Source organism: Anabas testudineus, chromosome 6 (assembly GCF_900324465.2).
Source record: "Anabas testudineus chromosome 6, fAnaTes1.2, whole genome shotgun sequence".
NCBI classification, from domain to species: Eukaryota; Metazoa; Chordata; class Actinopteri; order Anabantiformes; family Anabantidae; genus Anabas; species Anabas testudineus.
The window spans coordinates 6,823,134-6,841,427 of NC_046615.1; the positions used below are offsets into that span (position 1 = coordinate 6,823,134).

Genomic DNA, 18,294 nt, shown 5'->3' on the forward strand with positions numbered 1-18,294 from the left:
GTTTAAGTCTGTACATTTTAGTTTATTATTCCCAGAGATTAAATAATAAAATCTTAATGTCTGCTGTAGGAGAAAATTATTTATTTCAGTAACATCAACATAAATCCTGTAGGGCAGAGTGCATATACATTTATAACAAAGGCAGAAATAAATCACGTATTTTAAGTGTAAAATAAAAAGTTTTTTTTTAAAGCAAGAGTAAACAGTACATATAAATTAATGGTAAGAATCAACCTTCATTTCCCATTTTGTAAACTATAAATCATTTGAAAAGTGTATGTTGCTGCTGTGAAGTCAACAAAACGTCTTTTGTGGTTGAGTGGTCAGGAGGAGCAGATGCCAGTTTCAGATTCAGCTGTCTTCCCACCACAAAATTCTCTGTTATTTTATCTTTGTCTGCAGCTCAAGTCACCTGGCCCTTGAAGAAGAAGTGATGTACTGCAGCGCTGTGTAGAAGAGGTTTTTCAGGAGTTGTGGGGTCTGCTCGCACACACCCTTCACCAGGGTGAGAGTGAGAGCCACGATGACCCGCTCGTAGGGTAGATGTTCCAGACCCACGACCCAGCTCATCACCCTCTCCACCTCCCGGTTTAGGTAGTATCTCCAGTGCTGTAAAGCAAAAGCAAAAACAAACAATGAAACGGTACATGTACATCAGTACATGAAGACAATACTCTGAGTATAAAATCTTTGGAGGCCAGAGTGTGAAGCCACCCTATCCTGAAATTACAGTACTAACAGAGGCACAACCTTGTGCATGACATTATGAGGATATGCACTTATTCTAATATGACAAATAAAAATTCATATCAGTACACAATTTGCTTTATCTTTCAGTGCTAACAAGGCATTTGCAAACGTGACTATTTTATGGAACATAAATAGAAACTGGTTACTGCAAGTCATTTAATTAAATAATTCTGAGTTTTATACCTTAATAGAGCTAATCTCAATATATCTTGATTCAAATGTTAAGTTTGTCTAACTAAAATATTAAATTTTATACTGAGCATATTTACATATTTTGTCCATGTGGAGATACAAATATCTACCACTAATACAAATTATACAAATGACATAAAACGAATCACTGAGTTTTATACAGCTTAAGACAGATCACCATGAATGTTTGTATAGTTTAACCATAATGTAATCCATTACAAGTAAAATATGACAAGTAAAAAAATATATATGCTGAACACTCACATTACATGGGGTGATCAATATGTTTCTTCTGAGGTTTTGAGTCGCCTGCGCCACAACATTTTCCTCGAGTTGGGCTGCAATTTCTCTCAGCTCTTCTGCAACCCGCTGCAGGGCTGCTTCTTCTTCAGGGTTTCCTGCAAGAAAAAAAGATTTCCAAAGCATAAACACACTGCAGTCAAAAAAAATGTTGATGAAAAACAGTGGGGAAAAAGGGTTTCCATCAAATAACAGTGCTGTGAGCCGTTATTAAAATCATTACCACATTAAATTGTTGACAGCTGTAACTTCCTGCTTTCAGTTTATGTCACGCGTTGTTTTGTTACTGTTGAGTGAAAGCTGCTTACCAAATGTGAACATCAATGCTGTGACCTCTGCACTGTGAAACACTGGTGGCTGTTATAGGTTCCACATTATATTGGTAAACCTTTTTAATACACCCAGAAGGAGACTTAATGTTTGCTTTGCACATCCCAAACTCTGAAAAGTTGAAAAATCATTAAGAGCTGTTTTGGTGCCAGACTTTGAGTTACACTCACTGTGCAGTTGCACTGAAGGCAGAACACCATCCAGTGCAATTGTCAGGGAGGTCGGCAGGTGCCCATCGGTTTCAAGGTCCCCATCATCCAGAGTATCTATCCTAGGGCCATTGCAGTTCGGGTCATATTCTTTGCCCAGGGAGATCAGCTCCTTGCAGTACTCGGTATTTATACAGTCTGCTTGCAGGAAAGTGAAAATGACCAGGGCGGCGTTCTGCTCACTGCTCAGATTCCTGAAGTCGTCCATCACAGGTCACTCTCGGCCTTTTTAAGTTTAAAGAGAATATTAAAGAGGATGTTAATAAAGGGGCTGTCAACACATCAAGTCAACGCGTTCAGACACTATTAGTCGGTGCAATGATGCAATCATTGCTAAACAACTAAAAAGTCAGTGACGCTAAGGAAAACTAAACATTCTCATGATTTGAACAATGACAACTTGCTTACAAGTAACCTGCTGGTTAATTACGAACTTTGTGTATCAAAACAACTAAAGAGACGCGTCGTTAGTTATTTTTAACAGTTGTGTAGCGGATACGCTACATCAGCTAGCTCATGCTATCGTTACTAGCCTCCGAGCACTAAACTTTTTAAAGATGGGGGAAAAGCAAAATTGGTGACCACAGCTAAATACGCAACAATCGTTAAAACAATCACTCATTTTACTCACATGCGCTTCTTATGCCGGGCACAGTAGCTTATAACACAAATAAATGAACTCAATTAGTAAGACGCCGTACGGGTTTTACCATTTCAATGTTGTTCAGCGAGTTAGCTCGACTCTGAGGCGCGAGCGAACGGTAACGAGCAGCAGTAACTGCTCTGTGACGAGTCAGGGGGAGGGGCGAGAGACGGCGACTCCTTCACGACCATTGGAAATCATACAAGCTACAAAAAAAAATAACACGTAAATACTATATTAAAAGGCAATAAAGAGAGTTTTACGAGAAAAAAATAAAATAAAAATAAGAGAACCACAGTAGAGAAACGGAGTCCAACTGAGTCCAGACTGAGGCCAAGTAGATTGTCGATGTAGCTTTAAAACAACAAAAAAACTAAACTTATTTGCACCCTCTTGTAGTTGGGAACTCAAAAGCGTCTATAATACGTGTGGTGTATTGTTGTATGTTTTAGTTACGCTTCATTAAGCTTTACTATAAACCGATGACATCGATCCTGCTGCCATTTTGGATAACGGTGAGATTACCTTTTATAAAACACCTAAAATACAACAGGGAAATGACATTTAAACGCAGCAAATCATCAACTGTAAACATGTGGCCGCTGAGGGGAAAAACAGAGTTTGCAGTTTAATACACTTCCTAATTCCACTCCTAGTTTAACAGAGACACATGGCGGATTGCTGCTACAGATAACAAGCAACTCTCCGCTGGAAAGTCCCCGCTGTGGCTTTGTCCAACAACATCTTTAAATTAATCACACTGAGCACCACTGTCACTAGACAAAAAGATACTACATGAAATGCTACATGACATTAGAATAAATAAATAAATCACCCCAACTCTGAGAATTTGCTTAAAATGTTTATTTACAGTTTAAAAAAAATAGCCTAAAATAACTAATTTGTCATCTACTGAGATGCTGAAAATGTCACTTGACACATTTCTCCAGTCAGAGTGACATTAGCCCTTAAAGACTTATGTTGTGCTCCAGTCCCAGTTACATCAGTTCACTCAAAGGGACAATGTAAGATTATCCATCCAGTAATTTCCATTAGTGTGCATTTCGGAATGCGGTCCTCACATGTGGAAGGGCTGAAGGGGTCCCATTAAGAAGAACAAAGATCACTGGATTACACATGTGGATCTTACATTGTCCTGTCAGACTCCATATCCAGGGCAACCAAAGCTAATGGACCGTGCCATCTTTTTACCAACAAGTCTCCTCCCCATTCTGGGTAGAGATTCTATCTTAGCAGGGGACTTCAGTCCAAGATAGAGGTTCTGCTTTGGAGACAAAGCTGCCTGACGAGCCTCCTGGAGCTCTCTGTGGAGAAGAAAATGAAAAATAGTCGATGCTTTTTAATGGGCAGCAAGGTTCAAATGTTCCAATGCAAAGAAAAATTAGTAAAGGCCAAAAATCAGGTGAAAATTACGAAGAGGGCTACTAGTTTATGCTACCACTGAGTTGTCTTCAATTAAATGTGAAATGGCACCATCTGCTGGGGATATCCATGTAATTCAGGGCATTATAAGCTGAAATAATTTAAAGAATTATTAGTAAAATAGAAAGCTACAGAAATAGGATTAAGCCTTACTTGACTCCACTGTCACAGTAACTATAGTCTCTGTATTTCCATACTGCCCTGTCCTTGGATCATATGGCAAGAGATTTTGCAGAATTTTAAACTATTTCAGGTACTGCAACAGGCCATGCTAGGGTTCTAACTAAGTGTTTTGCATTAATAAGAGCAAATATGTCATCACACTTGCTCTGGAGTCAGAGCCTAATGTTAGATCATTAGGATGCCTGTAGACAAGACTTACCTGACACCCAGACTTGGGGAGGTAGTTTCATTTCATTATTCTTTAATATCCCTACTTACTTTTCGAGCATAGCTGTTCTGAACTTCTCCACATTGAGCTCTCTGCGTAGTTGAGCAGCCAGCCTCCCATTCCTCTCCTCCCTTAAGACTGGATGCTTGCAAAGCTCCCTGGCAGATGGACGCTTTGTCGGATCTGGATCAAGCAGCAACTAAAAATAACAAACAAAACATTTTCAACAAGCTATAACACACAGCAAAATAAAACCTCTATATCCGAGTACCTGAAGCAGGTCTCTGAAGGGAGGTGAGAGCTCTTGTGGCAGCTTGGGAAGCTGTCCCTCTCTAAGACTGTGCCACTCCTCTCCATTTTGAGGCAAAGGTGGAGCCCCAGCTGCCAGCAGCACCGTGAGGCCCAGAGCAAAGATGTCTGCTTTGGGGAGATGGCTGTAATTCTGAGAAGCAGAGAAAAACAAAACAAAAAACACTACCAACAATACAAATACAGTTTTTTCCCCTTGAAGTATTTTCCTTACAGCTAGTGATTACACAACATTTTTACCTCATGCAGAACTTCACTGGCCAGAAAGCGGCTGTCCCCTTCTTCAACCTGTGGGCTATTGGTTGATGTCACATGACCCAGATCCCCTGCATAACAGAAGGAATCAGAACTAACAGCAAAACAACATTTAAAGTAGTAATTTATTTAACATCAGATGCAATACCAATTTTGTAAATGACTCCTGCTGAAGTGCTTCCATCATCTTCCTCCTCGCTCTCTCCCTCGGCTGCCACGCATGAGCTGGGTCGCTGGCAAATGAATATATTACCTAAACGCAATTCCAACAACATTCTGGTTAGACCGAACAAAATAAACTCAAAGTGAACGCTTCTCTGTAAGGCATACTTGGTTTGATGTCCAGGTGTACAAGACCCGAGCTGTGGATGTATTTTAGACCCATCGACACCTGTAGCAGCAGATCTTTCAATTGTGGCTCTGCAAACAGCTCACCCTGGACCTCCTTCTTCACAATGGCGTCACTGAGACTTCCACCTGACATTTCCACAAACAGTGCGACAGCATCAAAACTATTTTGTGTCTTAGCTAAATATATTTTGTAGTCATACATGTTGGATGTTAAACCTCAAACTTACCATCACAGTATTCATTCTGAATAATCATGTGATCATCTTCTGCCCATGCTGAATAATAGCGAACAACGTGCGGGTGGTGCCCAAGAACAGCATGCGCATACACTTCCTTTAGGGCCAGCTGCCTGAGAGGACAGTAATCGGATCAATTCAGGTACAGAATTGTACAAAGTGCACTCATCAGTGTCTGGTGGAAAGCAACAAAATGCTGACTCACTCATTGGCAGAGCCCGCAAGGGGTCGCCGAGAGCGTTTTATGGCGTACAAGCAGCCATCCAGCCTCTTCACACATTTGTAAACTGCCCCAAACTCGCCCACGCCAATGCACTCCAGCTCCAGGAATTCACTCTCATACCGTGACAGCATGAAGGCTTGGACAGCTCGCCTCTGCCAGATAAACAGACGGAGGGCCTTGTGGTTAAACCAAAGACATTTCTAAAGAAGGAACACACGTCACAGAGCTCAGTCTCCTCTTTGATTACAGCTAGGAGAACCAGGTTTTTTGTTCCCCTCTGATTTGTCACCAAATATGGCCGTGCTTCCCTAAGAAAAGTGAAAATTGTGACAGCCTTTTTCTCTCTCAAAGGAGATTCCTCAGAAATCCCGGAAGTAGGACTGGCAGCATGTAATTTTGGTCAAAACAAGAAGTGCGGAGGCAGCGGAGGATGACAAAGCCTGATGATGAAATCATATCAGAGGCATCTGACAGGGAGGGTTACATCCACCAGAAAGAACTGGTAAAAATAGTTGTACCTTTGGTGGGAGAAAGGCTTCATCATCCTCCTCAGATGATGTGAGGCTGTGTTTCAATCTGAAAAAATAAAAGAGTCTTTATGTACTTTGAAAAAAAAACTTATTAGTAAAGGATTAAAAAGTTGGACACACAGTATGTGTCAGACAAACTCAAACTATCTCAATCAGCAGTTTCCCCCTCTGTGGAGTGCGTGGGCAACCTCTCTGCAGATCAAGAAATTCAAGTGTTTGTTGCTAAACACGTAGCTCTTATTGTGACACCTATACCACCATACAAGTGGACATATTTTTTTTAAGTGGATTATAATTTTCAATTATAAAAATAACATCTAGCTTTTCATCCCACTAGAGGTCAACACTATCATAACAAGTGGTAGGTACCTGCGTCCATATTCGTCATCATCGTCACTCCTACAAGTGTTCCTCCACTGCTGCTCACTGTTCCTGCGCACCGTGTCAGGGGTGAAGGGATTCACGTTCACAGAAGGCACCTGGATGAGGTTGGCAGCAGCTGAGGCGAAACACAGGGTCTTCTGATGGCGGCTTATCTTAGTGCTGGAGAAGGGCTGGGACGATTTAGATAGCAGACTCTGCAGGGGAAGAGATGAAAGTCAACACTGATGTTAAACAGCTTCGACATTTCAGGGTCACTTTGCTAAAGCACCCCAGACAGTCAGTAGTTATTCCCCACCTTGGGAGTGCTGGGAGAGTCACAGAGCCTCAGTTTCCTCCAGGAGGCATAAGGTATAGGGCTCGTGCACTGAAAAGGGGAAGGTGAGGCGTTGCTTCTGCTGCGGTGGCGTTGCACTCTGGGCGTCCTGCAAGCAGTGCTTGCACTGCTGATCCTGGGACTTCGGATCCTGGAGGAGGTGCAGTCATCGGAGCTGGTGTCGCTGCTGCTACTGCTCCCTTCCTCCCCACAGCTAGAAAAGTCCAGCTTCTGGCTGATCTCGTCAAACAACATCGCCATGCTAGGGGCCTGAGGTTTGGGAAAGCTTTTCGTTAAAACGATGGAGCCTGCTATTGATCGCCCTTAGACAGCCAAATACTGTGCAGCTTCAAATTGTATGCAATAGATTATTAAGCCTGGATTCAGTGTCTTTAAGAAGTTAATGGAGCTGTACAGTATGTTGCTAATCATGCTCTTATTCTCTTAACAAGTAAGCCTTCACATACCTGAGCCTCTGCAGATCCCACCACGGGCTCAGATTACTTCTTCTATCATGTTTTTAATAATTCATTTGTTTTCTGTAAACCAACAGACCACTTACCAGACAGCCACTTACCACGGGTAAACTGTACAGTTCTTATAGACAGCATACAGCAGGGTGTGATTGAACATGTGTACTCACGAACAAGCCGCCATCCGTAAAGCCTCCACCACGCTTGAATTTCGCGCCTTGTGTGCAGGTGAACTCACTTCCTGTTTAAATAAACTATCTTGGCACATACGTGTTTCTGATTGGCTGAGGTCATAATAAACCACACACCTGTCTGAGTACCTGTTAATAGTGTAAAAAAACACAATATCATGATTAACATTAAAATAGCAATATTACTACTAATAATAATAATACTAATAATACTGTGGGACATTTAACACAAAGTAACTAAATATACTAAAAATACTAATTATCACGAAGGACCGTGGACAGTTGGGTATAACATGTGCATCGGTCTCTGTATGAATGTTGGAATAACATCTGTGATGACAGTAAATAGCCCACGGCCAAAATGAGGTCACCGTATGAAATAGTAATACAGACACGTGGGCGGAAGTCAGCGACGTCATCAAAACAGTGAGACAGGAAGACAGGAGGAGGGAAAGTAGTCCGTCAGTGGATGTGACACGCTTACAGATCCAAAGAAAACAAGAGGGCGAGCAGCAGGACACCATGATCCGGCTCCAGCACCGTGCTTAGCCTGCTCGATTCACTTGGACGTCGGACTTCTTATCTGTCATTAGTCTCCCTTCTCTGTCCTCCGAGGAGCAGCAGCAGCAGCCATGGTGGAGCAGTCGGACCGAGCCCCGCTGCTGGACTGGGAGGAGATCCCAACCTCCGATCCCAACCAAGCGGCCCCGCTGCCACCTGCGCCACCGCGGAAGGAGGACGCACCGGCGGAGAAAAGTTCGCAGACGGCCGGGCTGCAGCCCCCGACGAGCACTGCGGTGGGAACTGGGTGGAGCAGCAGCAGCAGCAGCACCGTCTCCACAAACACCACCAGCACCAGCGCCAGCGCCGCCGCCACCACCGTCACCTGCAGCCCAGCAGCGAGGAGTGTAACAGCTGTTGTTGTCAGCGGGGACGGAAGCCCGGGCCGCCCGCAACCTGAGCTCGCTGGACGCGGGTGGAGTCGTCCGGAGCCCCTCGGTACGGACCGTAGCGCTCCCTTCAGCGGGCTGTCGGCGAGGGATCAGTGGGAGGAGAAAGACCAGATCGTGGCTGTGTTTGTGGTTACCTTTGATACAAGATCAGGTAAGCGAGGGATACACTAGATCATAATGTCTCAGTATTTTGTGATATCATGGGGATGATGGGGCTAGTGTGTGTTTTTAAACCAAGCTCGACGCTGTAGATTCACAGCTGGTGAAATGTCCTTATTTTGACGGAGCAACCCCACCAGAAGAAATGAAGTTCATTGGTTTCTGGATTTTCCAATCTGTCGAAAGCAAAACTATGCAAATGAAGCAACATGGGTCAAAAGGGGAATTGATTTTACAGAAAAACTTTTGTATCAACACAGTAAAAACAGAGTATAAATATAAATTATCCGAGCGTTTCATGACAGTTGTGTGTGTGTATATATATATATATATATATATATATATATATATATATATATATATATATATATATATATATATAATAAGAGCTTTGTATTCAGATATACATTAGCTGAGGAAGTGTTTTCTTACTGTCTCTGACCTCACCAAAACAGAAGTATAAACCTTTCAATTTGATGACTAAGTAGACTAAATGAGAAGTGTGTGTGTGTGTGTGTGTGTGTGTGTGTGTGTGTGTGTGTGTGTGTGTGTGTGTGTGAATGGCAGGGAATATGGTAGAGTGGTGCCTGCCTCATGACATGAACCTAGACGGAGTTGAATTCAAGTCGATGGCCAGCGGTTCCCATCGGATCACCAGTGACTTCATGTATGTACTCCCACCAGCCCAGCACAGTGAAACCCAGTTTTTAAAGGAGTGGGTCGGTTCAGTCCTCGCCAGAAATCTGTCACTCTTTAATTGCTCCCACTCTTTGTGTGTCGCCCCTGGTTAGATATTTCCGTAAAGGCTCCTACTTCGGGCTGGCTTGTTTTGCCAACATGCCCGTGGAGAGTGAGCTGGAGCGAGGAGCGAGGATGAAATCGGTGGGAATTCTGTCTCCCTCCTACACCCTGCTTTACCGCTACATGCACTTCCTGGAGAACCAAGTCAGGTAACGCATGCTGTGCGTGGATGCGTGGGTGTGACTTACTTTTCTTGCCATTTTGGGCTCTCTTTCTGTGCCTGCCCCCTGCAGTTGCTTCTTTGTTTGAAATCCTCTCATCTATTAAACATCAAACTAGAGCCCCAGTTACAGCGAGCGTCACAGGCATTTGCATGGAGTCTAAGCAGGGAAGTGGAAGAAACCTTGACGACCTCTTTACTCCTCAGTAAATCTGCTCTTCTGCTTCACTCCTCTCATGAAAGACTATCTCCTCATTGACTCTGCAGAAATATAATGATGCAGCCTGCAGGCTATGTATGGCTGCTGTGGCTTTTGAGTCACCCTGCAGCATCACACAAATGCCTCACACAGTTTTAGTTTAGTGGTTGAAGTCGTTCAATCATATGGAAAAGCTTGGAAAACTCATATACAGACTTTTATTCATAATGTAGTGTGACTTCCATGACAGAGCATTACTGACTACACACTCTGATGGCTTTCCAACACTTCTTACCTCCTGTCATTGCCTTGCAGACACCAGTTGCAGTGTCCGGGCCAGTACTCTCCATTGGAGGCCTTCTATGAGGATAAGAAGGCTGTTCTTCCTCTGACTGGAAATGGACTGGTCACTGCGTGTCCGACCTGGAGTGTTACCACTATCAATCGCTGCATGCACCCAGAAATGAAGGTCTGAAATCTGCAGAACACGGTGATGACACGCCTGCTCAGGCTCGAGTGCCATTAAAAAAAAAAAAAAAAAAAACCTGCACACACACAAAAAGAAATCGTAACTATTCGCTCACTATTTGCTCCCCGCAGATCACACACCCAGCCGGCTGCATGTCCCAGTTCATCCAGTTTTTCGGGGAGCAGATAATGGTACTGTGGAAGTTTGCACTGCTTAGGAAACGTCTCCTCATCTTCTCGCCTCCACCTGTAGGCGTGGTGTGCTACAGGGGTAAGAAGCTCAAACACACACACACAATCACTGTCTCCCATTTAATCTGATGGTTATAACACAGATTCAGTCTTTGTTTTTCTTTGGCTTAGGATGTAATAAAAATGCTAAATGTTGCAACTACACTTTGGCTTTGTTTTCTGTCTCCTTGGAGACGCTTCTTTCAATATGCACTTGTGCTCCCTCAGTGTACTGCTGTTGCTGCCTGGCCAACGTGTCTCTACCTGGAATCGGTGTCTCTGTGCCTGAATTACGGCCTTTCTTCTACATCAACATAGCTGACATCAGTGCCCTGGAGACAGAGCTGTCATACGTGGCCTGTGAGTCCAGTTTTTTTTTTTTTTAGAATAGCATTTGTGATCTGTGAGAATCGATCATTATGTTTGAACGTATTTTTCACATGTTTAAAGGCACCACAGAGAAGATTTTTGAGGAGAAGAAGGAGCTGTATGATGTCTACGTTGATAACCAGAATGTGAAAACGCACAGAAGCCATTTGCAGCAGCTGCTTCGACTAAATGCAGCAGATAAGGAGAAGTACAGGAAACTGAGTGAACAGAGGTACACTTACAAATACTGCTAATATAGAATAGCAATACACTGTGGGACCACATGTATAATATAATGTATAATGTTGCCCCTCTGACCCCAAAACTACTAAATAAAAATCCATAGATTTTAGTGTGTGAAATTGTTGAAAGTAAAGATATTCTACCAGAAGATCAACATGGATTGCAAAGAAGAGTGCAAACAGGTTCCAGTGTCTCTATTTTTAACATTTCATAGATATAGACGGTGTGTTTGTTTGTGTTTTTCGTAGGCAACAGTTGCTGTACTCTCAGGAGGTAGATGGAGACTGCACGTCAAACGAGGAGGATCTTTTCATTCTGTGAGTCCTTGACAAGCATATTCAAAGCCGCTAATGCGCCTGAATCATACTCAAACAAAGCACCGTGTTACAGAAGCGCGGTTTTACCCATACTGCTGCTTGGTTTTTATCATTCGTCTTACTCTGATGTCCATAATCCTGTCCTAGGTTCTTCATGGAGCTGAACAACCGCATCTTTCAGACCCTGTCAGAAGTAGCAGGGAGCTCTGATCCCACCCTCACCACTGAGCACGTGAGAGCCATGGGGCTGGATCCCCAGGGCGATCGCTCCTTCCTGGTGGACCTGCTGGAGGTGTACGGTTTCGACGTCACACTGGTCATAGACAGCCTCTGTTGCTCTTAAGCCCGAAACCTGGGATGTCACTGGATTGTATGTGCCTTCAAGGCCCGCACACACATTTATACACTGAAGACACTGCCTCTACCCTGGGACTTCATCTGTTGCCTGCTGTCCCTTCCTGGGTGTCTGTTTCCCGTCTGTCTCATCTGACCTGTGGAGGCTGTTTGCAGCCAGTGTGGACGATAAGGACACATGACTGTTGGTGCACAAGTCCACAGTGGCAGATAACACATGCCTAGCAGACAGTGCCTCGTAGCACCTGTTCTTATACCCATTCACGTCTTATGTCACACTATACTGTTTTTTTCTTTTGTCAGAAATCGTCTTTGCCTGACTTTGATTCTGTCTTAAGCCTTGATAAAGTCGAGCCATTGCAGCAGGCTGGCCATCGATGCACTGGAGTGAAACCTTAACAATTCAGCTTTGGTGGTCACTCATGGTTTTTCTGAAGACACAGTTCATATTATTAGGAAAAGCTTTTCCTACATGAACTTCATGTGCTTCAGACGACTTTCAGCCTCTGTAATGTGGGACAAACTCAGCAGCTCGTTCAAATGTGTCTTGCTCTTGTGAAGCTACTTCTGGAGTTTTAAAAAAATCAAAGCTTTTTCACCACTTTATTTGCCTTTTCAGATAGAAAGCAATAGGAGCTTGTTGAAAGTATCAGTCACTTATATCCAACCTCACAGTCACGTTTATATTTCAGTTTTTACAGTTTCTTCCTGCAAGCGAGAGCTGACTTAAAACTGAAATCTATTTGATTGTGAGTGGGATATCCTCGTCTTTTTATAATGGGGAGGATTAAAGGGTATGGCGCTGTCTCACACGAGAAGGGCAAAGATGTTGTAAATATGGTTCACCTGTTGCACAACTTCAGCACGAGGTAGATCAGATGATGTGTTTCTTTATAAGTGCAGTTAAAGTGCAAGAGACTGGGGGGGTGCTGGACATTTTTTTGTTGCGGGATGTGGGAACACGCAGATGACTTATGAATGAATGTGACACTAACTTATCGTGAATGCTGCACTTTTTCCTGACGCACACGGTGATCATGCTTAACTATAATGTTTTTTTGTTTTTTATATTTGTTTGTTTTATATTCAAGGGGTCACGAAAAGAAGGGTTGTGTGTGTGTTTGTGTATTGCAATACTGTACACAGGCTTTCACTTTGTTAGGTTTTACTCAGACCAGAGGTTGGTTCATCTGCAGAAGCTAATATACGCACCTCTTGTGAATCTACTGAATGAAAAGTCCTTGACGGAGCTGTCTGTAGTTTACTTGTTGATCAGATTCAAAGACATCCTCTCTGCTCGTCAGTGTGCACGACAAAGATCTCTTTGTGTTTATAGAGATGTGGTAATGTCGCATTGAGGTCTGAGCAGAGGCTTTTACTCATCCTCTACGGTCTGTTACAGCTGAGGGCTTCTCCCAGTCTTTTCATCGCGCTCCCATTCAAGGAATCCAGCTCTAGAGATGGGCCAACTGTGTCTTTTCAAATCCCCCGACAGACTGGTTTTAGTTTGTTCGTTCGTCGCGTTGCCAATCAGAGTGATCGTTTGTTCCACGTTGGAACACATGAGGATGTTTGCCTCATATCAATTTGTTGTGGTTTTCATCCTTCTTACAGTATGACCCTGCTCTCAATGATACAAGCTATGTCCATAAATGTCTTCAAATGTTCTTTTTACATTGTCATGATAAAACCTGCCCTCTCTGGGCCGTGTAGTTTTATAGCCTGTATTATACCTTGACTTCTGCAAGGTGTATTTGGGGTTGGCTGAAAAACAAAGTAGGTGAAATGTTTTCTATGACAGAAAAGGAGCTTTTTAGCCTTGTTGTTTCAATGGGGCCTTATGGAAATGTAACTTTCTCCAATTTGCTTACAGCAAAGTGACCAATTCATGACTGTATATGCGCCAGCACTGTGTACTGAAAGATTAAGTACGTTGTCATTAGCACTTTTGAATGTCTCCACTGCAAACTGTTGACTCGATTTGCTTGTCAGCAGACATATTATCTCGCCTCTGACGGTGTTTGCTTTACAGGTGTATGTTACACGCATAAGGGAATGTACACAACACACACCATTGTATGAAATGCCTTCTTTGCGGAAGTTCACAGACGTGTACCAGCATTCGCTAAATTAACTGTTTGTACAGCCCGTCACTCTACTGAATGAAAGACGGCAAAAGTATTGCACACATGCAGCAGCACATCCGAGTAGTGTAACTATTTCCGTTGTAATGTGAATCAATGAATAACAAATGTGTCATCGTTACTAATGTGAAACACTGTAAGAGATGTCAGTAATGTGCACATGAATTCAATAGCATGAGCAACTGTTCATTTCGCTGTACTGCCATTGTAAAACAATAAACTGTTGATACTAGTTAAGTATTATTACATCTGCTGTTTCCATCCCTGCAATATCATTTGCCTTTATAAGCTTACTCCACCTACACCTGACGCCAATAACTGCGGTCACCGCATGCAAAGACAAAACAGCTCGTTAGGTAACTTAAAGGCACTATGACAAAAGTGAGGGCCCTGCACTTAAGACTTTTTTTAACTGATGTAGCTGTAAACGGGTGGAGCTACTTGTAACTACTTTTTTTTTTTAAACTATATTGTAAAGTGGTAGACCGGTATAAAGGTCAGGATAATGCTTACTGTGTCTTAAAGCACCATATGTAGACTGCAATAGTAAGTTATTAGAGCCTCAATCTATGCAAATGCACCATATTTACAATTGCATAGAAATTTTATCTTTATATCCAAAATGGCTACGGCTGTAAAAAAAAAAAAAAAAAAAGAAAGAAAAGTACAAGTATGAAGGAGCAACAGCACGAGTAACTAGAAATGACACTGGCACCACCTGTTGGCATTTTCTGAAACAACTAAACATGGTAATGCTGCTGCAGGCCGCAGCACGTACTAAATGTCACACTGGTGTAAAAACTATTTGCAATAACTTAGACATAACTTATTTTTATTGACCAATAGTAAACCGCCACTCAGTAAATGTTAAGTCCATCTGTAAGACAACCTGTAAGTGGGTTAATAGCTTAGAAACACTAAGCGTTGGTCCTTTTGACAGCTTGCTACGTTGTGATCCTCTCTGTAACTGTTAAAACCTAACACAACTGAATGTGTTGTGGAAACAGACTCATCATTCAGCACTTAATAATCACGTAATACAGTTAATGACGCAGACATCCATTTCCAAATTAACTCAGAGTTTTTTGTTATCTGGTCCTTTTCATGTTTCTCTTTAAAATCTCCTTTTGACCCGCTGTTCCTGCCTCCTCTCTGGCTTCATCACTGCGTCTGTGACAGGAGCTGCTCTCTGCGCTCAGCGCTGATGAAGAAGCGTAATTTTCGTGGCAAGAGCCTTACTTCCACAGGCATGGCTTCATACTCCTCGTTGTCGATGTTGTAGAAGGTGCCGGACGCCTGTGGGGCCGGACAGAAAATACAGATAAATACAGAAATGAGCAGTGAGAGATTTAGAAAGTGAACTCTCATCCGGCAATAATTCTGACCTCTGGCAGCTCCAGCTGGCAAGCACTGGCTTCCAGTGTTGTGGAGTCTTTAGTGAATACAGTTGGGTCCTCTTGTTTTTTATTGCTGTAGTGAAGAACGCTGCCGTTATTTTATTTTCATTTACATAAACATGAATTATGTGTATTGCCTCGAGTGCATTCTGTGTTTGTGCTACAGACCCGACAGTGACGAACTCGCCCACAGTTAAGTTATCAGGCTCTGCACAGATCATCATGGAGTCATTTAAGCGCTACAAGTTCGAACAAAGAAAAAAAAATTATATACATTTTTAAAAATCTGAGAAAAAAGCACAGCACACACAGTATAACGGGCTCCTGTTTTACAATACCAATATTACTGTTTTTGGACTGACCCTCTCCACTGGATTTTTGTTGTGCGTTTGAATAAACAGCTCTATCGTCGACAGCCGCGTCTCCTCCCACTTCTCTGGCTCTTCCACTTTTGGAGGTTCTGAGCAACACACATGAACGTAACCGTAAACGTCACAGCATTTCGGGGAACTGAGGATCGCGTTGCCATGCTGCGATCGAAATATCAACACAGTGTCACGTGCTCACCTTCAACCGGAGGGTTCCAGTGGTTCTTTAGTCTGCGGATGATGCGATAGAGTAGATTTGGCCTGGGGGGCTTCTGAGGGGGCAGGTCAGGGGGCCGAAGGCTGGGAGCCAAGTAGGACACAGAGACATCCCGGACCAGGGGCCACTCCTGAGAAACATTTTACCACATGTCTAACTGGATTAAGTAAGCAGCTACATAGTCATGGGTACATACTTTCAATTATACTCCATAAAAACAAATACTTAATTATCTCACATCAGCAGTCGTCAACATTGCAAATGTGAGACGTTTTATCAAAACCCACCAATGGATCATTATATTGTTCAAACAATGTTTAGACGAAAATACAGTCTTACCCTTAGAGTCCTAAACCAATGTGCAGCATTTGTCTTTAAAGGTCCTAGGTACCAATATCTGTTTAAAAAAAATATCACGGTTCATTAAATCTTTGTACAGACAATCATATAATGTGCAGTTAAAAAACAGAAGTACACATTCTTACTTGCTAATTGTTGAAGACACATCTCTAAAGGCACCCCAGCGCAGTCCCATCAGGGCAAAGACTGGCTGCTCTTTCTCACTCTAAGAACACAAACACACACATTAATCAATTCAACCACTTAGTTCATTACTTTCAGTCTCTGAAGCGGTAACATAACCTGCTTCATACTTTGATCTGTAGCACATCCAGCGGTACCGTCTCTCCCTTCAGAATGGACAGTGTTGCTGACGTGATGTCTCTGTAGAATTAACAAGGTGGAAATACAAGCATAAGTTACTTCTGATGAAATCTGTGTATATATTTGCTCAGTGACACACACCCAGTCATGAGACGCAGTGATGATAGTGATATTTAGGTACGGTTTTGATGAGGTACTCACTTGACCTTGTTGTCACTCAGAAGGTGAAGACTTGGACTCAGGGAATTGTGAGAACCCAGTGGAATGAACCCAATAGGCGTATTACTGAATTTGTCCTGTAATGCGAACACTTCAATTAGTGATATTATTAAAATAGGAGTGTGGATGAAGTTGTCGTCAGGTTTTTCGAATCACCACAAACCAAATAACAGTGTGACACCTACATGATCTGGCCTTCGCAGTAAACCTGTGATGACCTCCTGCAAGGTGCCATCCCCTCCTGCCACGATCAACATATCTGTCTGTTCCATGAGCTCCATCAACTTTTTTGCCTGGCCTTCATAGTCTGTCTGGAGAGGAAAACGCAACAAATAATCTTGTTGTCACACAGTGGAATCTCTACCAGTGCCACGGAAACCTTTAATTGACCCTTTAATTGACCCCAAGAGAAGAAGAAGAAGAAGAAAATAAATCAAATCATACCTTAACCACGGTGACCTCCACACCAGCCAGGTGTAAAATAGGGGCAGCATTCTTTTCAAACAGGTTGTTAGCTTTCCTGGAGAAGATTTCGACATGGATTTGGACTAATTCACATAAAAACAGCTGTCTGTCATCTGAACGAGACTGTCAGTGATGGATTTTGAGATTTCTGTCTTCTTACCCACTACAAGCTGCAGGGTTCAAGATCACTGTTGCTTTCCTCAGCCGCTCCTGTGGGGCTATCTGTTGACGGCCAAATTCCTAACGGGGATCAGGATGGTGAGTAAGGCTGAAGGAAAACGTGTCTGTCTATGTGATGTCTTTCTTTGACAGGTGAAGAACAAAAATAAGTGGTATCTTACCCTGGCCACTAGACAAGCCTCTCGCCGCAAAACATTGTCACTAATAAGATACAAGACACCCAGTTTAATCACACGGAAATCCCAGTGATGTATCCAATCCGTTCATCATAATGATTTGAGATACTCACCAGTGTTTACCATACAGCCAGTAGCCTCCGTAAGACAAGACGCAAACAGCAAACGTGGATTTCTTCCAGTGATTCCGCAGAGTCCGAAACACTTTCACCACCCGAGCCATCGCTTCGATTAAAACGTCTCCAAACTCTTTATTTTAATGCGATGCTGACGTTTAATTTCTACTTTTCCATCACAGCGGTCACAGAGCGAGCGGCATGGACATGTCGGTGTAACCTCAAAACAGTACGGACCGACCCAGGGCGGAACCAATGAGAGCGCATTTGTAGTTTAAAATGTTTATCAGCTAAACACTATTACAGAGTTATATAAATTTAATAGAAAGTGACATTTAAACGGGGGCGGAATTGTACAATTGCGAATAAGAGTATAATCACCAGGAAGCCTCTTCAAACACTTCTTTGGATAGAAAAACATGTAAACTACAATTCCCACCGAGCTGCGTGGCAAAAACGGCCCGAGGACCTCGCCTGAAAGGATTTTACAGAACAACGGCAACATTTAAAATAGCTGACTAATTTAAATTATCAAGTATACGTACACTGTTTAAAACTGTCTTTTTCATTAC

General features: G+C 42.9%; 4 protein-coding genes across 6 annotated transcripts; 1 reads left to right on the top strand and 3 right to left on the bottom strand.

Moving 5' to 3' along the window:
• Nucleotides 1-66: 66 nt before the first annotated feature.
• bida (BH3 interacting domain death agonist) lies at nt 67-2,569 on the bottom strand. Of its 2 annotated transcripts, none has more exons than XM_033326008.1 (4): nt 2,492-2,569; nt 1,743-2,006; nt 1,207-1,340; nt 67-609 (listed from the first exon to the last, which is right to left on the bottom strand). In XM_033326008.1, the coding sequence occupies exons 2-4, from the start codon at nt 1,987-1,989 to the stop codon at nt 409-411; spliced, it is 582 nt and encodes a 193-aa protein (XP_033181899.1). In that variant the 5' UTR covers nt 1,990-2,006; nt 2,492-2,569; the 3' UTR covers nt 67-408. The 2 variants fall into 2 exon arrangements, with proteins under 2 accessions (XP_033181899.1, XP_033181898.1); XM_033326007.1 differs by having other exon boundaries at nt 2,413-2,547.
• A 714-nt stretch (nt 2,570-3,283) lies between these two features.
• wee2 (WEE2 oocyte meiosis inhibiting kinase) lies at nt 3,284-7,655 on the bottom strand. Of its 2 annotated transcripts, XM_026365719.1 has the most exons (12): nt 7,503-7,655; nt 6,842-7,129; nt 6,532-6,740; nt 6,151-6,208; nt 5,615-5,784; nt 5,401-5,522; nt 5,153-5,299; nt 4,971-5,075; nt 4,808-4,893; nt 4,530-4,700; nt 4,309-4,457; nt 3,284-3,749 (listed from the first exon to the last, which is right to left on the bottom strand). In XM_026365719.1, exons 2-12 carry the CDS (start codon nt 7,118-7,120, stop codon nt 3,584-3,586), a joined length of 1,662 nt encoding a protein of 553 aa, XP_026221504.1. In that variant the 5' UTR covers nt 7,121-7,129; nt 7,503-7,655; the 3' UTR covers nt 3,284-3,583. The 2 variants fall into 2 exon arrangements, with proteins under 2 accessions (XP_026221504.1, XP_026221505.1); XM_026365720.1 differs by lacking the exon at nt 7,503-7,655 and having other exon boundaries at nt 6,842-7,430.
• An 85-nt stretch (nt 7,656-7,740) lies between these two features.
• Nucleotides 7,741-14,153, top strand: dennd11 (DENN domain containing 11). The gene is made up of 9 exons (XM_026365721.1): nt 7,741-8,627; nt 9,203-9,302; nt 9,427-9,585; nt 10,111-10,264; nt 10,396-10,534; nt 10,723-10,854; nt 10,945-11,095; nt 11,355-11,423; nt 11,571-14,153. Exons 1-9 carry the CDS (start codon nt 8,156-8,158, stop codon nt 11,764-11,766), a joined length of 1,572 nt encoding a protein of 523 aa, XP_026221506.1. The 5' UTR covers nt 7,741-8,155; the 3' UTR covers nt 11,767-14,153.
• An 878-nt stretch (nt 14,154-15,031) lies between these two features.
• agk (acylglycerol kinase) lies at nt 15,032-18,115 on the bottom strand. Its single transcript, XM_026364655.1, has 14 exons — nt 17,720-18,115; nt 17,592-17,631; nt 17,411-17,490; nt 17,230-17,305; nt 16,971-17,096; nt 16,768-16,862; nt 16,557-16,626; nt 16,389-16,468; nt 16,243-16,300; nt 15,886-16,033; nt 15,681-15,778; nt 15,487-15,557; nt 15,307-15,391; nt 15,032-15,217 (listed from the first exon to the last, which is right to left on the bottom strand). The coding sequence occupies exons 1-14, from the start codon at nt 17,827-17,829 to the stop codon at nt 15,083-15,085; spliced, it is 1,272 nt and encodes a 423-aa protein (XP_026220440.1). The 5' UTR covers nt 17,830-18,115; the 3' UTR covers nt 15,032-15,082.
• Between the last annotated feature and the right edge of the window lie 179 nt (nt 18,116-18,294).

What these genes read in the sequence shown, in the direction of transcription:
- bida (XM_033326008.1), bottom strand. Translation starts at nt 1,989, where the DNA reads ATGGACGACTTCAGGAATCTGAGCAGTGAGCAGAACGCCGCCCTGGTC. An exon ending in GCCTTCAGTGCAACTGCACA is followed by an intron (nt 1,341 to 1,742) that starts GTGAGTGTAACT and finishes TTTTTCTTGCAG; the next exon opens with GAAACCCTGAAGAAGAAGCA. An exon ending in TATTGATCACCCCATGTAAT is followed by an intron (nt 610 to 1,206) that starts GTGAGTGTTCAG and finishes TTTGCTTTACAG; the next exon opens with CACTGGAGATACTACCTAAA.
- wee2 (XM_026365719.1), bottom strand. Translation starts at nt 7,120, where the DNA reads ATGGCGATGTTGTTTGACGAGATCAGCCAGAAGCTGGACTTTTCTAGC. An exon ending in GATGACGAATATGGACGCAG is followed by an intron (nt 6,209 to 6,531) that starts GTACCTACCACT and finishes TTATTTTTTCAG; the next exon opens with ATTGAAACACAGCCTCACAT. An exon ending in AGAACAGCTATGCTCGAAAA is followed by an intron (nt 3,750 to 4,308) that starts GTAAGTAGGGAT and finishes TCTTCTCCACAG; the next exon opens with AGAGCTCCAGGAGGCTCGTC.
- dennd11 (XM_026365721.1), top strand. Translation starts at nt 8,156, where the DNA reads ATGGTGGAGCAGTCGGACCGAGCCCCGCTGCTGGACTGGGAGGAGATC. An exon ending in TACCTTTGATACAAGATCAG is followed by an intron (nt 8,628 to 9,202) that starts GTAAGCGAGGGA and finishes TGTGAATGGCAG; the next exon opens with GGAATATGGTAGAGTGGTGC. An exon ending in AGGAAACTGAGTGAACAGAG is followed by an intron (nt 11,096 to 11,354) that starts GTACACTTACAA and finishes TGTTTTTCGTAG; the next exon opens with GCAACAGTTGCTGTACTCTC.
- agk (XM_026364655.1), bottom strand. Translation starts at nt 17,829, where the DNA reads ATGGCTCGGGTGGTGAAAGTGTTTCGGACTCTGCGGAATCACTGGAAG. An exon ending in AGGCTTGTCTAGTGGCCAGG is followed by an intron (nt 17,491 to 17,591) that starts GTAAGATACCAC and finishes GATCCCCGTTAG; the next exon opens with GAATTTGGCCGTCAACAGAT. An exon ending in CTGGAACCCTCCGGTTGAAG is followed by an intron (nt 15,779 to 15,885) that starts GTGAGCACGTGA and finishes TGTGTTGCTCAG; the next exon opens with AACCTCCAAAAGTGGAAGAG.